The sequence below is a fragment of the Tauraco erythrolophus genome, chromosome 19 (genome assembly GCF_009769465.1).
Source record: "Tauraco erythrolophus isolate bTauEry1 chromosome 19, bTauEry1.pri, whole genome shotgun sequence".
NCBI lineage: Eukaryota > Metazoa > Chordata > Aves > Musophagiformes > Musophagidae > Tauraco > Tauraco erythrolophus.
This window is the reverse complement of record NC_141483.1, coordinates 11,300,886-11,317,176: the sequence shown is the minus strand read 5'-3', so window position 1 is coordinate 11,317,176 and position 16,291 is coordinate 11,300,886. Positions and strand designations below refer to the sequence as shown.

The 16,291-nt window shown below is 40.6% G+C and overlaps 1 protein-coding gene across 1 annotated transcript in view; it reads left to right on the top strand.

The window, feature by feature from the left end:
- Positions 1 to 318: 318 nt before the first annotated feature.
- Positions 319 to 16,291, top strand: part of TMEM132C (transmembrane protein 132C) — a 153,634-nt gene continuing 137,661 nt past the window's right edge. The window contains exons 1-2 of the mRNA XM_086623736.1: positions 319 to 400; positions 2,750 to 3,638. Of these exons, the coding sequence (XP_086479862.1) occupies positions 319 to 400; positions 2,750 to 3,638 (971 nt within the window). The remainder of the gene's footprint in view (positions 401 to 2,749; positions 3,639 to 16,291) is intronic.

The following is a 16,291-nucleotide window of genomic DNA, read 5'->3' as shown; positions in this document are numbered from 1 at the left end:
AGGTATTCCCTCAGTAGCAATGGTGCCAAATCCACAGTATCTCTAATCGTGGAAACACTCAACAGAATGTACCTGTGTGCTTAAGTCAATTAATGCTTACATTCATGGAATTGTTTGTGTGCACTCTATAACTAGAGCTTGCTGCCCTCTAGTATTACAGGGCTCTTGGCCTGAGACAAGAGGATGCCTAATAAAGGAATTCTAATGATTCTTCAAGTCAAATTCGGTAGCCAAACTGACCAGTAAGAAGCTGACTGCTTGTGTAGCAAACCAGGTGTTTTAAAAAGAATGGTGGTATCTGTCATGTAAATGTCAACGATGGCTCTTTGCCAAGGATGTGCAGAAGCTGACCACATCTCAGCAGGCTCATCGGGGCAGGTGAAGGGATTTATAGTGGAAAGTGACACCAAACTGTTACTATTTCAGTAAACCAAGTTCCCGTTCTGCTTCTGGACCAGGAAAAATATGTAGGCTTTGCTGTTTTCTTGTAAGGTCCACGGTCTAAAGTGGATCTTCTTTTCGTTCCTTTTTTCAGTGTGATAGCACTTGGGGATGTAACCCTAACAGACTAATATTTTGTTCGACTAAGTTGAACTCAATCAGCTCAGGAGGTGGCGTTTGCAGATTCCTTTGCAGCAGGGCTAAAAAGTATGCCAAGGATTGGAGTCTTACAGGGTTGGTAACAGTGTGCTAAACTGATGTTATGTTTTAAACTTGAATCTACTTGAAAGAGAGAGTGTTGTGCTGGAAATTCATTACGTGCTGGTATTTTCATTGACAGGCCTCTTCCCTTTTTCTGGTTTTTGCCTTCTATTTTTTTTAAATTTTTGTCCAGTCATGGCAGCTTGCACATTTATGAGAATGAATTCTACCATCCAGTGGTGGTGCATGAATTAAACATGAGTGAACACATCTTAATTCCTTATTTGAAGTTTAGGGCTGCTGTCCTTTGGGAGCTCTGATTTTCCCCCTCCTCCAGGTTTATTTCCTTTCTTTTTTCTTAATTGCCTAACACCTGCCTTGCAAAGCTATTTGCTTTCCCAGCACTGAGTAGTGCCAGTAGCTATGTGTGCACTCAACGGGATTGTAGTGAAGTTGTCTGTCAGCAGTAGTCATTTGGTGTAATGACAGATATTGATTATTTATTACTTGAAAACATTTAATTAAATTTGCCTGCATAATCAGCATGCTAGCAGCCAGCCGTGCTAGAGAGACATTGAATCTGTTATTTGCAAAAATCCTCAAGCTGCAGACCTTTGTGAGAAAGCTGATAAAAGTCTGTCACTGTAGGGGTTTTTAGAGATCTTTAGGTGTTCCTGAGTCTCAGGTGAATCTGCACATTATGCATTGCCCTTACAGTTGCCTTTCTTCTTTAAAGAGCTGAACTTACACAGAACCTTAATTCCTGACTCTGATAGGATTCCCCAAGGACACTGGAACTGACATATGTCTGAGAGCAAGGTCTATTTTTAAATACTAAAGACAGTCTAGCACTATATGCATCATCATTCATTTACCTTCTGTACCTATAGTTAATCTCTTCAGTAGGACTTAGGAAGAAGGGTTGTGAGTAGTATTATGTAATCTACATGTATTTTAACTGACCACTATTGTTATCTACCCTAATTATTAATAATTTTTTGTCTTTCCACTATCTGATATTCAGCTGAAACTTAAAATCAACCAGTATGTACTAGTTTCTGTTTGTGTGCATCTTATATATTAGCACTTGTTGAAATGTTTCTAGCCTGTGATGTGCATCTGTGTTTAAATAACTCGGAAACTTGAGGTACCGTTGATACTAAATTCTAGGTGTGTGGTGGACCATAGTGCTAGAATTAGTAATACAAGAGCCAGGTTTCTTGATGGAGGAAGAGTGTGAAATGGTGTGTGTGCCAGCTCTTAGAAAAGCAGTTTCTGTCTTTGGCTGTGGAACAGAAACTGTGTTTGATCTCCTGGTCAGTGTTCCTATCGGGATAGTGATTAGCAGTCCTTCGGGGGCTGTGGTTCAGTGGACTGTACCAATGTACTGAATACCTTATGCATGCTGTAACTGAACAGAAAGACTGGAAAGACAGGAGACAAGTTTCTAAGTGGGTAGAAAGTCTAAAAGGGGATGGTATGGTGGGGAAAAGAGTGGGAAAGGTGAACACGTGGGTGGCTTAAAACACACCCTGTTTATTTACAGAATTGCTTTTGAAAGGCTTTGACTTTGATTTGTGAAATTTTTGAAGTTTTGTTAGGGAGGTGAGACATTGCATAGGAGTGACAAGTAACCTGTTTATTTCCTATTTATTTCTTATCTAGGTAATAGTCTGAGTACTTCATATGTTTGCTGTGCGTTAGCAAACCACTGCTGCCGTTCAGTTGAGCCATGTAAAATGGCTGCTGGGACAAGCATTGCTTCTGCTCTGTGAACCTTCCTCTTCCTACTTCGTCCAGGAGTATGAGTAATTGATCGTGCTGCACACAACCCTTTGTACGTCACCTGCGTGCGTGTGTGCGCATGTGTGACAGAACGTTTATTGTAGATAAAGGCAAGGTGTGCTAAAGCCTGCATTTTCTTTTTTTTTGTGACTGTAAGGCTAAAAAGAATTAGCTACATCTAAACATGTAGCTACACTTAAATATTTTTTGCATGAAATAATGCTTGTCCCTAACTTACCAGGTAGTTCCACTGAAGTTATAAATGTCCCTTTGAACCTGTAAGCAGATTTGATCTAACTCACATCACCTTTTCTTTTATTAGTGACAGAGTGTCGAGGGGTCTTGGACAATAATCAGAGATTTTCTTCACTACCAACATACCTACCTGTGAGCTATCGGATCTTCAGTGCTGAGACATCTTTCTTTCTCAAAGAAGCCAACCAGGACTTTATGAGAAATTCCAGTTTGCAGTCCAGGGTGGAATCATTCTTCCCATATAAAGCCAAGAGACCACCAATATTAAATGCCAGCTATGGACCTTTTTCCATTGAGCAAGTTGTGCCCCAGGACCTAATGTTAACTTCCAACTTTTTTGGATCTACCAACAAGTTTACTTATAACTGGAAACTTAAGGCCTACATAATGAGTGACAAAATTTACCTGAGCAAGCCCAAAGTCCAGGTTCTGTTCTACATCGTGGGCAGGGACTGGGATGACTATAGCACCATGGAACGGCTGCCCTGCCTGCGGGTGTTTGCCTTCCGAGAGACACGGGAAGTCAGAGGCAGCTGCAGGCTGAAAGGGGATCTGGGGTTGTGTGTGGCAGAGCTGGAGCTCCTGCCAAGCTGGTTTAACCCCCCCACGGTTGTCACGGGCCGTAAGAAGCCACCAGATCAGTTTGAAGGGAGCCCTGTGGAGCTTTACTATACTATCCAACCAGGAGACGAGAAGGGAGAGTGTACCGCTGAGGATATAAGGAAGGGAAATGCTATCCGGCCAGGAAAAGATGGCATGGATGAAACCATGTCCCACTTACAGAGGATTGGATCTGTCGGCCTCTATCGAGGCCAAGAGACTTCTCAGCTAACGGAGCTGCGTCTGGATAGTAATATTGTTGTCTGGTTGCCCTCAAAGCCTGTCAAACAAGGAGATGTTGTGAACGTTTATGTGACGATTGCCAACAATTCTACGGTGGATCAGTTCATACTCAGGTACGGTAGGTTGTTTTTGCATGTTTCTATTGTGGTAGCAGACAAAGATGTTGGGGACATGGGATGAATCTCAACCAATTTGAGGCTCAACACTGAAGGTTGCTCCCAGTCACTGAAATACATTGTTTTTCTCCTTGAACGCTGTGAAGAGGACTGAAAGCCTCCATCACTAGAAGGCTTTTAATGTGTGTGCCATGCACGTATCACATGCCCACGTTATGCAACAGCATACAAAACACGGCAATTTGCTGCTGTACTGGGGCCACTTTGCGCAGTGAAAGACAGTAAGGTACCAGAAAAGGTCCCTGTTTAACGGGGCTTTTGATTTCAGGTTTTTATTGCACAGGCACGGAGTTTAAATGTAGCAAAACTTCAGTTACCTGCTTTTCTTTGGAGCGCTCTGACAGTTGTCTGCTTCTCCCACACAGAGTGTTTTTGTTTCGAGAACTCTTTAGGGAGAGTTTAACTATCTCCTTGTAGTTAAGTACTGTTTGTCTTTGCCAACACATGTACTCTTTAAAGTGAGGCCTAATATGTTTGATATTGCTGTTGATTGTAAGGGATTGTTAGAACTGAGTGGACATTATTTTGTCCAGTAGTGGTGAATACAGGACCTGGGAACACAAGAACTGTCCTACTGGATCAGATCACTTTCCTTTTATTTTCTTCTTTAGCAGTTTCCCTACCAATCAGATGAAAATCCTTTGAGGATGACAAAGACTGGGAAACTTGTTAATCACTGAAATATTTGATGTATATTTTTTTTTTTTCCTGGTTACCAGGCTTTAAATTCAAGAGAAATTTCCACGGTGATAAGCAACAATTGCTCTTTAAAGCCTCAGGGAATCACAGTTTCCCAAAAGATTCTGCACATGAAAGTATTTATTTCTAAGGCTTATATGAATTAGATTAATACATAGTTGACAACTACCGAGGAGAATAGCCTTTAGATCAGGAAGTGTTGCTTGGCAGATAAAAGGCTTTTATTTTAAAAAAGGAGGATTTTAGTCATTCCAGAATCATTCTGATGTTTGCAGCTTTGGTTAAGTTGGCGAGATAATCTCCCAGACACCTGTTTACTGAGTGAAACCTCCGTTATAAAGTCTTTTCTGATGGTGTTGCTTATCTTTTATTGAAAATCCTTTTTTGCAAAATAGTAGAAACAGAATACTTTTCACATAATGAGCATAGCTGTAGTGAAAGAAGAAATCCAAAGGCAATGAACTGGTGTTTGCTGGGTGGATGGGAGGGGGGGATCACCCTTTGAAGGTCTATGTCACAGTCTTTATTTTCCTGAAAAGTAAGTTGAAGATAAACAAGCTTGTTGAAGTCTCATGATGTATTTCTTTGCTCAAAAATGGATCTGACTGCCTAGGCAAGGATATCATTTGTGTGCTGAGAGGTGCATTAGATAGCAACAGTAATGTGGGATGTCAATAGCTGCCTATGTGACTTGCTGTTATGGACAAAACGAATTTGCTTTGGTTTTGAGAACAGGTGACTGATTTATTTGAAGTGAATAGTCTGACATTCATTGGTATGTTGGTTTCTCTGTGTTAATCACAGATGCAGAGCTTAGATCACGGTCTCTTGCTGAAACACTCTGTTGGTGAAAAGAGCATTTGCGTTTTTGCTTAAAATTACTTTGAACCAGACATGAGTACACAAGAGGCTGAAGAGATCAAGATTTTAAAATGGCTTTTGCTTCCTTGTGGTCATTGCCTTGAGATCTAGTATAGGACTGACTCACGTTCTAAAAATCAGCACTGTTCGATGTTCTTCCTCCTCTCCACCACCAAAGGCAAGAAAAGCAATGGGAGATATTCCAGAGCAGTCTCAGTTTTGTGGACTTTTGTTTTGCAGGCGTGTTAATCTCCTGTATCTACCAAAGGTGCTGATCTGTGTAGTTGTTAAGGCATCAGGTGGAAGCTTTGCTTAAGGTACACAGAAGGGTAATTCCATGTAAAAGAAAAGGAAATTGTTTTAACTGATTTCCTGACACTGAAATAGGAAGAGACAGCTGACATCACTGGCGAAGGCTGTATGAAACCGTTCCCTGAGGCATGAACTGTGTGGCCCGTTCTGTGGGCCTCGAAGGTTTCTTCTGTGGTTTTAGTGGCAGTATGGGTGAAAGGCTGCAAAGCCAAGTCAAGCTTCCTGGTTCTGTGGTGGAAATCTGTTGTCTTCGGTGAAACTTGCCAGGTGTGAAAGAGTATAGAATTTGACCCAGGTGTCTATCGAGTGCTTGTATCCTTAGGAAAAAAAGCCAAGTGAATACAGCAGCCAGGGAGCAGCCAGTGCATATGCTGGCTCTGCCTAGGGGCAGCTTTAACCTTCTCCGTGGCCATTTGCCTGGGTAGATAGAGGGCTGTGTGCTCTCATACTCGATGGGTTCCCGGCAGAGCAATCCCTACATCCTATGACATGCATTCACATTTAATCATCCTAAAGAAAAACACACCACACATTATCCTCAGGCATAGTGGGCTTGTTTATTTTCTGCTTCTTGTATATTATTCATTGAGGTATTGCAACACCCAGCGCTGAAGCAAACAGCATGTGATCATTGCTTTAGGGAGGGAAAATAACAGCTACAAATCTTCTCTGGCAAACAGAAAGTAGACTGGTCTAAATGACCTCATAACCACAAATCATTGCCATTGAAACTGTGTTCTTAAATTGTGTCTTAATTCAGAATCCTATTACTGTATCTATAAATTTATCAGCCCAAGAACACCAGTAAAGTCAAAGAGAATGACTAATATGACAGGGAGCGAGCGAATTATGCATGGTAGTACATTAACGCAGTAGGAGCTCTGTCTGAACAAACACAGATCTTCCTCTCTTGCATCTAGTCAGCACAGGGCTATTGTGAAAGCAGTTCAAACAATACTCATAGGTTACAGGGTACAATTTCTATTCACAGGCTGGTTCCTGTCCTGCTGTGTCACCTTTGGTGGGTCTTTACAGGCGTTTTCTATACCCAACGTAGAAAATGCCGACAGTTGGTCAGCATTGCTCCCAGGAGTGGGAAGCCTGTTTCAGTCCTGTTCCTAAAAGACTTTGACTTCCTCTGATGGAAGAGGTTTCAAGTTTGCCATGTATTACTAACAGTAATATGAATGGGAAAATCTTGATAAAAGAGCTTAAGAAACAGAGAAGGGGAAGAAAATCTTGCTCTGCATTTCCACCATTGGGAAGGATTTCTGGGCCCCCAAAAGAGAGATGAATTGTACTTACTGCTGACTGCTCAGAAAGGAAAATTACTGTTACTTTCAACAGTTGGGTAAACTATGAGCAGAAGAAAAGTAGCATCAGTATAGGACAGAAAAGAAAAAAAAAAAAGCAATATTTAAAATAAAGGATCATTTAGGTCTCCTGTGAACTTCCCAGAACTGTTACAAATTAACACCACTGGCTTCAGCAGAGCTACCATGATTGATTGTTGCTTCAGCATTTGCTGTGTACGCAAGTTTTTCTAATCTGAGTCATCATTTTGGGTGTATTGTCTGTAATGATTAGAAAGCAAAATCCTTAGGGCAAGACCCTGTTGTTGAATGCTTTTATGAACTGCCCTCACACCCAGCAGGCTACAGATAAGGGGAAAAATCTTAACCATACTGAAAATAAGATATTCTTGTGATGTTAAATTTCAGAAAGTGATGTGTAGCTGCCTGTGTATGCTGAGATATTTGAAGGCAAGTAGGGAACTGGGCACTTGGTTTCTATTTGTAGTACTGGGGAGTCAGTGAGCTGAATGCATTAGGCAGCTTTGAAAAGGTTGGCCTGTGTGCATTGCTGTATTTGTTCTGGAGCTCTAAATACTTTTCCAGCTACTACACCATTAAAGGATCCTTCCATCTGTTTTTCATGGCGTGACATGCCACATTTGATCTGGCAGAGCGCTGTACAGCACAGGGCCAAAGCAAAGGGTGTGAGTGCTAAGTGTTTTATGGTATTCTGCTGGGCAGCACCTAATCTCTAACTCACTCTAGAAGGTGCTGAACCACCAGATAACCCGATTTACGGGAGGTATTGAGCAGGATAAGTAAAGAGAAAGGGGATGAAGTTGTTATCTGTCCTGATGAGAGAAAAGAGGTGAAAAACAGTTGTACTTTTTTTCCCCCCTCAGGCTTCTTATTACAGATTTTGCAGTGCAGCAAGTTGCACCTGAAGGGATGTAGGTTGTAACCAGTGTTACTGAATTACCTTTGTCCAGCAAACAAATCAACCCAAGACAATGGATAATTAGTAGTGATAATAAATCTACAGATTGGAAGAAGGATAAAGGATAAATGCTGTGAGGAAAGCTATTAAACCCATCAGCTGAGGCAGCTTTATCTATCAGTTCCTAATGAGTGTCGACAGCAGTGCTGTTGGGTAGTATGGAGAACAGCTGAAAACCTAGAGGAAGATGCACACATAGAGAAGCACTACAGAATAGCTATAGCTAGAAAAAGTAGTTATGATCATAACATCGGTGTCCTGCTTGTTAGTAAATCTCATTATGTCAAAGACTAGATTGTGATCTAGCCATAAATAGCTGTTTTGGAGGAACTGGTCATGGAAAAAGGGGATCTTCAGTACTAAGTGTGCCTGTTTTGCATGGAAAACTTATTTGAGCCTCCCTAGGGAGTAAACCACTCAGAGGAGCTGTCTGTACTTGGCATTGCCCTCAGCTGTTCTACCTGCTGGATATAAGAGAAACGAAAGTAACAACATTTTCAAGCAAATACTGTTTAATTTTAGATACTGACATTTTAATCTTACCTTATGATGAAATAACCTTTCGTATCCTGAAATTTACCTGTGCTTAATTGTTAGTTTATGATTTTTTTTTAATGCTGCAGTGTGGTAGCATCACTGCAAACGCAAGTGACATTGTAATGACTAACTGAAGATGAAGTTAACCAGAATGTATGAGACAAAAAACAGAGCTGAGTTCACTCTACGTTTTGTGTTAACCCATAATTTGGGATGTATTATCCCAAGAACCTGTTTTCCAAATAAATGAAATGCTGATTTTCAACTGTGAAATGAAGAGTGTGGGTTTTTTTGTACTGCTTCATATTTTAAAACTAATGCAGCTCAGAGTAAAATGAAGAGAGGCAGAATGATTTGGTGAGATGCTCTTCTGGGCCTACATGTGTGTCTCCAGATGTGAATCGCAGCAAAACATTTTTCATTTCCTATGCAGCTTTGCATTACTTAAACATTTAAGAGTGATTTCACTGCACAAGTGTTTCATTCAACATCTGAAGGGAGTGGAGTTTGAAGCCCTCAGACTTGCTTCTGTTGTCTCATTATTTCATGTTCCATTTTCAGTTGGAAAGAAGGTCTCGTCTTCAAAAGTTCAGACCCACAGTTTTACCTATTGCACTGATGTAAAAAATAATACAGATATAGTCTATGAAAGCTAGATTTTCTCTTGTAGTGCCTTAAACCTTTTCTTAGGTTGTAAACCTTACATCTTAGGATGTAAGAAGACTTACATCTTCTATTCTGAGGCACAGATAAAACTAAGTGGCTAATTTTTTCACTGTATAAAGAAAAGTATGTGTGTCGGATACTATGGGCAGCAAACTGCTGTTCTCACCTGAGACAGTTTCTCCATTCATGTTTCCATCTTGAATAAACAAAATTCAAACTTGCCGACTAAGATCTTTCAGAATATTCTGTTCATGTTTTTCTTTGAATCTCTTTTTCAGTAAAGTCAATTATTAAGTCAAGACTGGAAAATAAAAGCAATTTTCTTGCTTATGAACCTTTAATAGGGTTCAGAGAAACTGGAGAAACTCATCCCCAGTCTTCCAGCCCATCAAAGGTGTTTCCCAGTTATTTTATGGTATTGGTAGAACTCAAAGTCAGGTGTTAGGCCAGAGGCGGTTTGCAAAAGTGTTCGGAACTATGAATTATGCCTTGAAGAGGTTTTTATGTATTTATTTGATGAAGCGTTTATGTATTTCATTGTCTAGTGTTTAGCTATATGAAACTTTAACTCTTACTGTTTTTTTTTATTTTATTTTTCCCTTCTATAGAATGATTAGTACCAATTCAGCTAACAAATCTACAGTGAAGCAGGTTAATGAAAGATATATAATGGTCTAGTCCTCATTGTGCACTAGTTAGGAAGTCAAGAGACCTAGATTCTTATCCTACTTCTGTTCAGACGTACTATGTTACTTTAGGCATAACATTTTATCCGTCCTTACATCTTCACCTTCCCAGATTGCTTGTTTGTGCTATACACAACTCAGGGAAGAGACTGGGCTGTGCTCTGTGTGTCATTCAGTATAGAGTCCCTGATCTCCATTGGGCATCTGTGTATTACATAATACAAGCGACAGTAAATCATGCAAAGTTGTTACGCTGTGGGGATTATGGTTTTTGCAAGTAACAAAGTGTAATAGCACTTTGCAAGTGCTTTGTTAAGGTCTCTCCAAAGTAAATGTGTGGTTAAAAATTCATAGCCATCATGTGCTATCATTTTTTTCTATTCTGCTTCAGTAAGCAATGGGGACATAGTCTGTTGAAGTACTCCTAATTATTATTTACTAGAGAATATGACAGACTAACAGCAAAAGGGTAACATTTCCCAATATAAGTTTAAAAAGCATTTGTGATGCAAAATCTACTCTTTCAAGAAGGTGAATGTGATAATGCTACTTTCAGAGAATGATATCAAACTTCAGTTAGTTTAATTTCATTGGGCCTTAGCAGGCACTTTTCATGGACATCAGTGTCATACCAGAGGCAGCTGGGTCCTCCAAACAAATGAGTCATTCTCAAAAGTGCTACGCTGGTGAGGATGTCCTTTAAACAGAGATTGAAAAAAGGTGCTTCTCACCAGAAGAAATGAAGAGGTGAAGAGGTCACTTGGATCTGTGGTAGCAGTGAGTCAGGTTGGGTAGAGTTTAAAAAGGAACTGATTATTAAGTTGAAAGAGAAGCTATCTAGAAAGGGGAAAACAAGCGCTCTTCCCCTGACTGTCTTCAAAAGCCTTTTAAAAAATGTGATGCTTGAGAAACCTTCTGAATAATTTCATTGACGTCTCCAATGCAGTGTACTCCTTAGTACTGCAAATAAACTATGGATTTGTTGTTAGAAGGCTGTCTGTGTTCCTTGCTTTGGAAGTCATTTGCTGATTGACCCCGACTGAGTCGCTGGAGCGCAGCTTTGCAACCAGTGAGCTGGAAGAGACCTTAGATCCCGATATGTACAGGAGCTGAGCAGTAAAGTTCAATGGTGCTGAAGTCCATAGAGTACTCTGCACTGAGAATCAAAAGTTATAGTCTCCCTTTTCAAAATGTTACCCTTAATGCTCTGATCAGCTGCCTGTAAAGTGGAATTTCTATCGTGCAGAAGTCTTACAGGACTTAATAAACTGGTAGTGTAATACTTGTAGGAATTCTGTACCGTGGAAGCAGGCATTTCCACAGCGCACCTTCAGTTAAAGTCTGTGGGTTCTCTAAGCCAAAATCTAAGGCTATCTCTGCATGATTGTCAACCTGCCTGGTTATGTGACAGGTAACAATGTTTTTCTAGGTGCAGACTAAGACATGAAATCCAATCAGCTGAGTGTAGATAAACCTGAATTATGTATATAGTTCATGTAATAACTGTATATAACCCAAATATAAAACATCTTCGGACTTTTGCTCTTCAGGCTTGTATGTTTGAAAACTTTCCGTAGTATGCTGATTGGAAAAGTAGAAGGAATTGATGGAGTCAGTTGTATGGGGAGACCATAAATGGAAGAGAACTCAATTATTGCATCAGCAGATAGCCAGGGAGTTGCTAGCTATCGATTCTGCCTCAAGGGTTGGGGCTGAAGGTTTTGGTTAACTTTTGGCAAATGCACGTTCATATCTGAGTTTCAGAAACTTTATATTGAGGCATCTTGTTTAAATCTCCTCTTGTAAGTAGTCTCCCTTCCCAACTCCTTTAGTCTTGGCGAACTGGTGAAGTCATTCCTGGCTACTTTTCTAAATAAGCTGCAGCACGTGTAGCTAAATGCACACTGGTGCCTCCAGCTCTTTTCCTTCTGTTCCGAGACGCCGCTGCGAGGTGCAGCATGTCTCCTGCTGGCTTCTGCTCTGCCTGACCTTTGCAAAAGCCTGTGCATGTGCAAGGCTGGTTAAAGATGAGATAAGGCACCTCTACTTAATTTCTGTTTAGACTATTAGCCACTTGTTCGACTCAAGTTACGACAGGTAATTAAATCCTTGGTTACTTGCCTAATTAGAAACAATGATGGCTCGTTAAAAGATCATACCATGTAAACCCCAGTCCTCTGAAACCAGCAGATAGGGAGGGAATTTCCATGCTACTGGGAGTGGATTTTAGTTGAACCAAGAGAATATTTTGTGGCTGTCTGATCTGATGCATTAGGGAATCTCCTGGGAACCTTCAGCGTGATTATCTGACAAGCTGTTGGATTCCAAGCCACTGTAAGCAAGAAAGTGTTTGATCCTGTAGGTCTGACTGGATATGAGTATCCCTAAGAAAAATTCTATGACAAGATTTTAAAACCTAGTGCATCTGTTAAAGGTGTACTAGCAGTAGTGACTTGCTGGAATGATACTGGGAGGAACATCAGCAACTCATAGCTCAGGGCTTGCAGGGGGGAGGATTTGGGACAGGGTGGAAGTATAGGGAGCAACCTAAGAGTAGGTACCTGGCCCAATAGAACTGTAAAATGGGATGTTTTTATCTGTATTGTTTTATTGGTGCTTGTGGGGCTCACTATTTAAGACTGAAACTGTCAAGAGTGTCTGAAGTTTTTGTTTTTGCAGACCACTGCTCCTCACTTGTGACAGCACATACACAAAAAACTTAAATTGTTTATATGTTCTTATTACACTTCACAGTTAAAACTTCCACAGAAGGTGTGGGAATGGTAGGAAGTGCTACTCTGCACTTAAGGGTTAATTTCTACAGAATGCTGAGCTTTCCTATAAGATATAGAGCATTTGACTCCAGTTTTTTGTCACTGTTTCCTTTGGGACCCCATTGGGTTTCTCTGTACTTCCTTGAAATCCCACCCTGCCCTGTATGTGCTGCCTCTCCAGAGAGGTGTGTGCTGTTGTGTAGTATTCTCTTGAAAAGAAAATTGCATTTCTGTAGACTTTCAGTGCACAGAAAAGCTGATTAATTCATAGTTTAGATGAGACTGGGTTAAAAAGAAATTCAGCATTTTTTTTGTTTGTTTGTCTAGTTCCTGGTGTGTTACAAAATATCTCTATTAGCAAAGCTGCCAGGGGGTTAATTTGCACTAACTGTCTAATCATCTCCAACATCATCATTTTAGGTTTTGATATTGCTGCTTAGATCAGCAAGACTAGAGAAAAGAAGACTGGAGAAATAGCGCGTATCTTAGGAAAAAGAAAAATGGGGGGAAGCATTTCAGACATGGCCCTCTGCGTTATCAGCTGTCAGGCTGCTTTAAAAGATTTGCTTTTCTTACAAGCTCTGGCTCTAAGATGTAAGCCTTGACTTCCAAAGTGCTGTGAGACTGAGCAATTTCTGCAAGAGAGACAGGCTCATTAAAGGGAATACGTGGTACTTACACACCAAAGTCTAGAGCTGGATTCCTCAACCTCCCCCATTAGTCATTAAACAGAACACACAAATAGTTGTGGATCATGAATCACCGCTTAGTTTCGCAGATAAGAGTTCCTGACATACTAGACTCCAAAGTCATACTTAATCTTTCATTCACTCCATGAGTGAAGGCAGTTCAGCCCTACAGCGATCATCGACGTACAGATTTTGTTGCTGACCAGCCCAAGGGGGTTCCTTATTTGGCATATTGGACATTTGTGGATCCTATTTTGAGGAAACTAGATTTTCCTATGGATTGCATGGCTGCTTACTCAGGACTCTGTTACAGCTTTTAAAAAATTAGGTGCTGTGATGCTAATTGCTGGAGTCACTGATTTACTTGGTGTGCCTGGTCTCAGCATGTTGTAGAAATACCACCAGTAGCAACAAAAATATTTTTCTGCTTGAGGTTATGTCTAGCTTAGAAAAAGCCCTGACTGCATAGAGAAATCTTCCTATGGAAAGGAAACACCAACCTACAGTAGGAGCTTGTCACTTAGGAACGTAGCCAAATTTAGTCATGTCGAAAGCAATGAGAATATTCACAGGCTTCAGGCTGCTTTTTATCCCTCGGGATTCAAGACATTCATGAGAGGCCACATTAGCACCAGCTTCTGCTTTTCTCTTCCGTAGCAGCCTGATTACAGTTTCCCAGTAGAAGACCAAACTTTTTTTCTTGTATATACTTAATTGCTGTTGGTTGTATGATAGTGATAGTGGACAATATACACATACATGTATTGTAATATTGTTTTCTGAGACAGCAGATGATAAAAGGATGGTGTTAAAGTTTTAATTAATTGTTTATTTACTCAGTACACTGTGAGGAGGACAGAGCTGATCTGAACAGAGAGTCTCAGAGCAAATACAAGAACAGAGAGCAGGTGGTGTCACAAGTCAGCTGTAGTGTCAGGAGAGTCTTGCAATCTTGCAGGTAGCATAGTGGCAGCATTCAAACAGGTGACTTGGATCCTTGACATGGGACTTTGAATTGCTGGTGGATGCTGCTGTGCTCGTGATGACCTGCGAAAGTGGTGTTTCCAGACGTATGGAGCTCAGCTTCACAACAGGGTCTCTGAAGTGAATTAACAGCAGCCTCGTGGCTTGGGTCTGTTAGGGTCTGAGCTAGGTGACGTTGAGCTTCAGAGCAATTCACTAGTGACTTTCATGGTGAAGTGTTAGTATCTTAAATCAAGCTGCTAAAAGCCCTGGACAGGATATTGCAAGCTGCACTCTAGCCTGGGCAGAAATGTGTGAAGCTGATGTGTAATCTCCATTTTCTAAGACTCCAGGGTACTCCTGAAGAATTGTTCTCTTATCTTTCTGAGACAATGCTGTTGTAATTAACACTGGCCAGAAATACTGACATAGTTGAGCAAAGATTTTTATGGGCTGGCTGTAGACAGTGACGGTTAATTTCAGTATTTTCTGAAAGATCTTTAAAGAGATCCTGAATAGTTGCTCAGAAATTAATATGCCTCATCTCTCTTCGTGTCACTAAAGTATGGCTGTGCTGTCCTCTGTAGTTTGCATTCTTTAATTTTCATACCATCTCAGGTGATGGGTGCTTTGTCCATTGCTATGGTAACAGCTGTTTTTATTTCCTACTCAAAGTAAACATTGACATAAAATGCACTGTAATGTGCTCTCTTTATTCATCATTTACACCTAATGGATACCATAGCTGTGCAAATATGTCATGATTGTAGTGGATAGAGAGCAATAAACTGAAAGTCTGGTGCCCTGGTAAATAACTGGTTTCGCCTTTCAACACAAGCGTAATTTTATGTCAGCTACTTCAACTCTGTTTTTAGTCCTGCCCATGTTTAATTAGGTTTCAAATACTTCAGGGTGGAAACAGTCCCTGACTGTGTGCTGGTGAGTGCTTAAGGGAAATGGGATCTCATAGCAGATGAGGCATGCTAACTTTGTTTTTGCTCTTAAACAGCTCCATTTTGAAGCTGAATTGATCCCATGAACTTTTGGCAGTTGTTCAAAATCCCTCCTATCCTTTTTCTGAACGCTGATGATGGGAGTAGCAGTTCTTTTCCTGTGTCAGTACTTCTATTTTGTTGCCTTAAAAAACCCAAATGTCTCATGAAAAGCTGTATGAAACTCTGGTAGCTCCAGTCCCCTCTGGAAGCTGCTACCCAGTTCCAGATTGTGGTTCCTCAAAACCTGTGTGGGGTGATGCAAACCGTAACCAAGAGTTACAGTTCCTCCCTCACAGTAAGGCAGGTGATCTGCTTTGAGTCCTGACAGCCAGCAGCCCCTGTGCCACCCCCACGGGGGAAGGCTGTTAGGTCTGGCTCTTCTTGGGAGGAAAAATGCTATTGGAAAAAAATCTTTTTGCAAGTGTTTTCTAGGGTTCTCCCTGCTTCCTACCACAGTCACCTGATAAATGCAATAATTATGTTTTCGTTTTAGAGTAAAAAAAAAAAAAAATCTAATTTTTATGTACAAGGAGGGAGTTGCATGCTCCGTGTTATATTCTATATGCTTTTAGAATGATTCAGTTGAAACCTCATTAAACATCTTTACAGCCCTCTTAGGTTCATCTCTATTAACTATTATAGGGATGTCCCACGAGGGAATGACTCTGTACCACCTTGCACTAAAATCAAGCACAATTTAGTCTGATAGACCATTCTGTTGAGAGTGATGGCATTAAAAACGTTCATGGATAGAAGTGTTGGCAGGATTGAAGCTGTAGCCCCAGTTCTGCAGAAAGACTATTCATGCACTGAGCTGTATGTGCTGTGGCCAAAGTTAAACATGTGCAGTAACTTTTAAAATCAAGATCATGCTTTATGAAATGTTTTTTAATCCTGCAGATGGGAATGTGCTGTGTACTGCAATGAATGTTGTTGAAAGGAGTCTAATTGCTTACCCATTTGATATGAATCAGAGGATACTTTCCTACTTTGACAGAGTTATGTTAAAGTGAAAGAATCATACAGTTAGCTGCATTTTAAATATTACTGATTATTCTGTTTTGGGGATAGTACTCCTTTTTTTCCATGTTAGTAAAGCTATTATCAGAAGGTGTC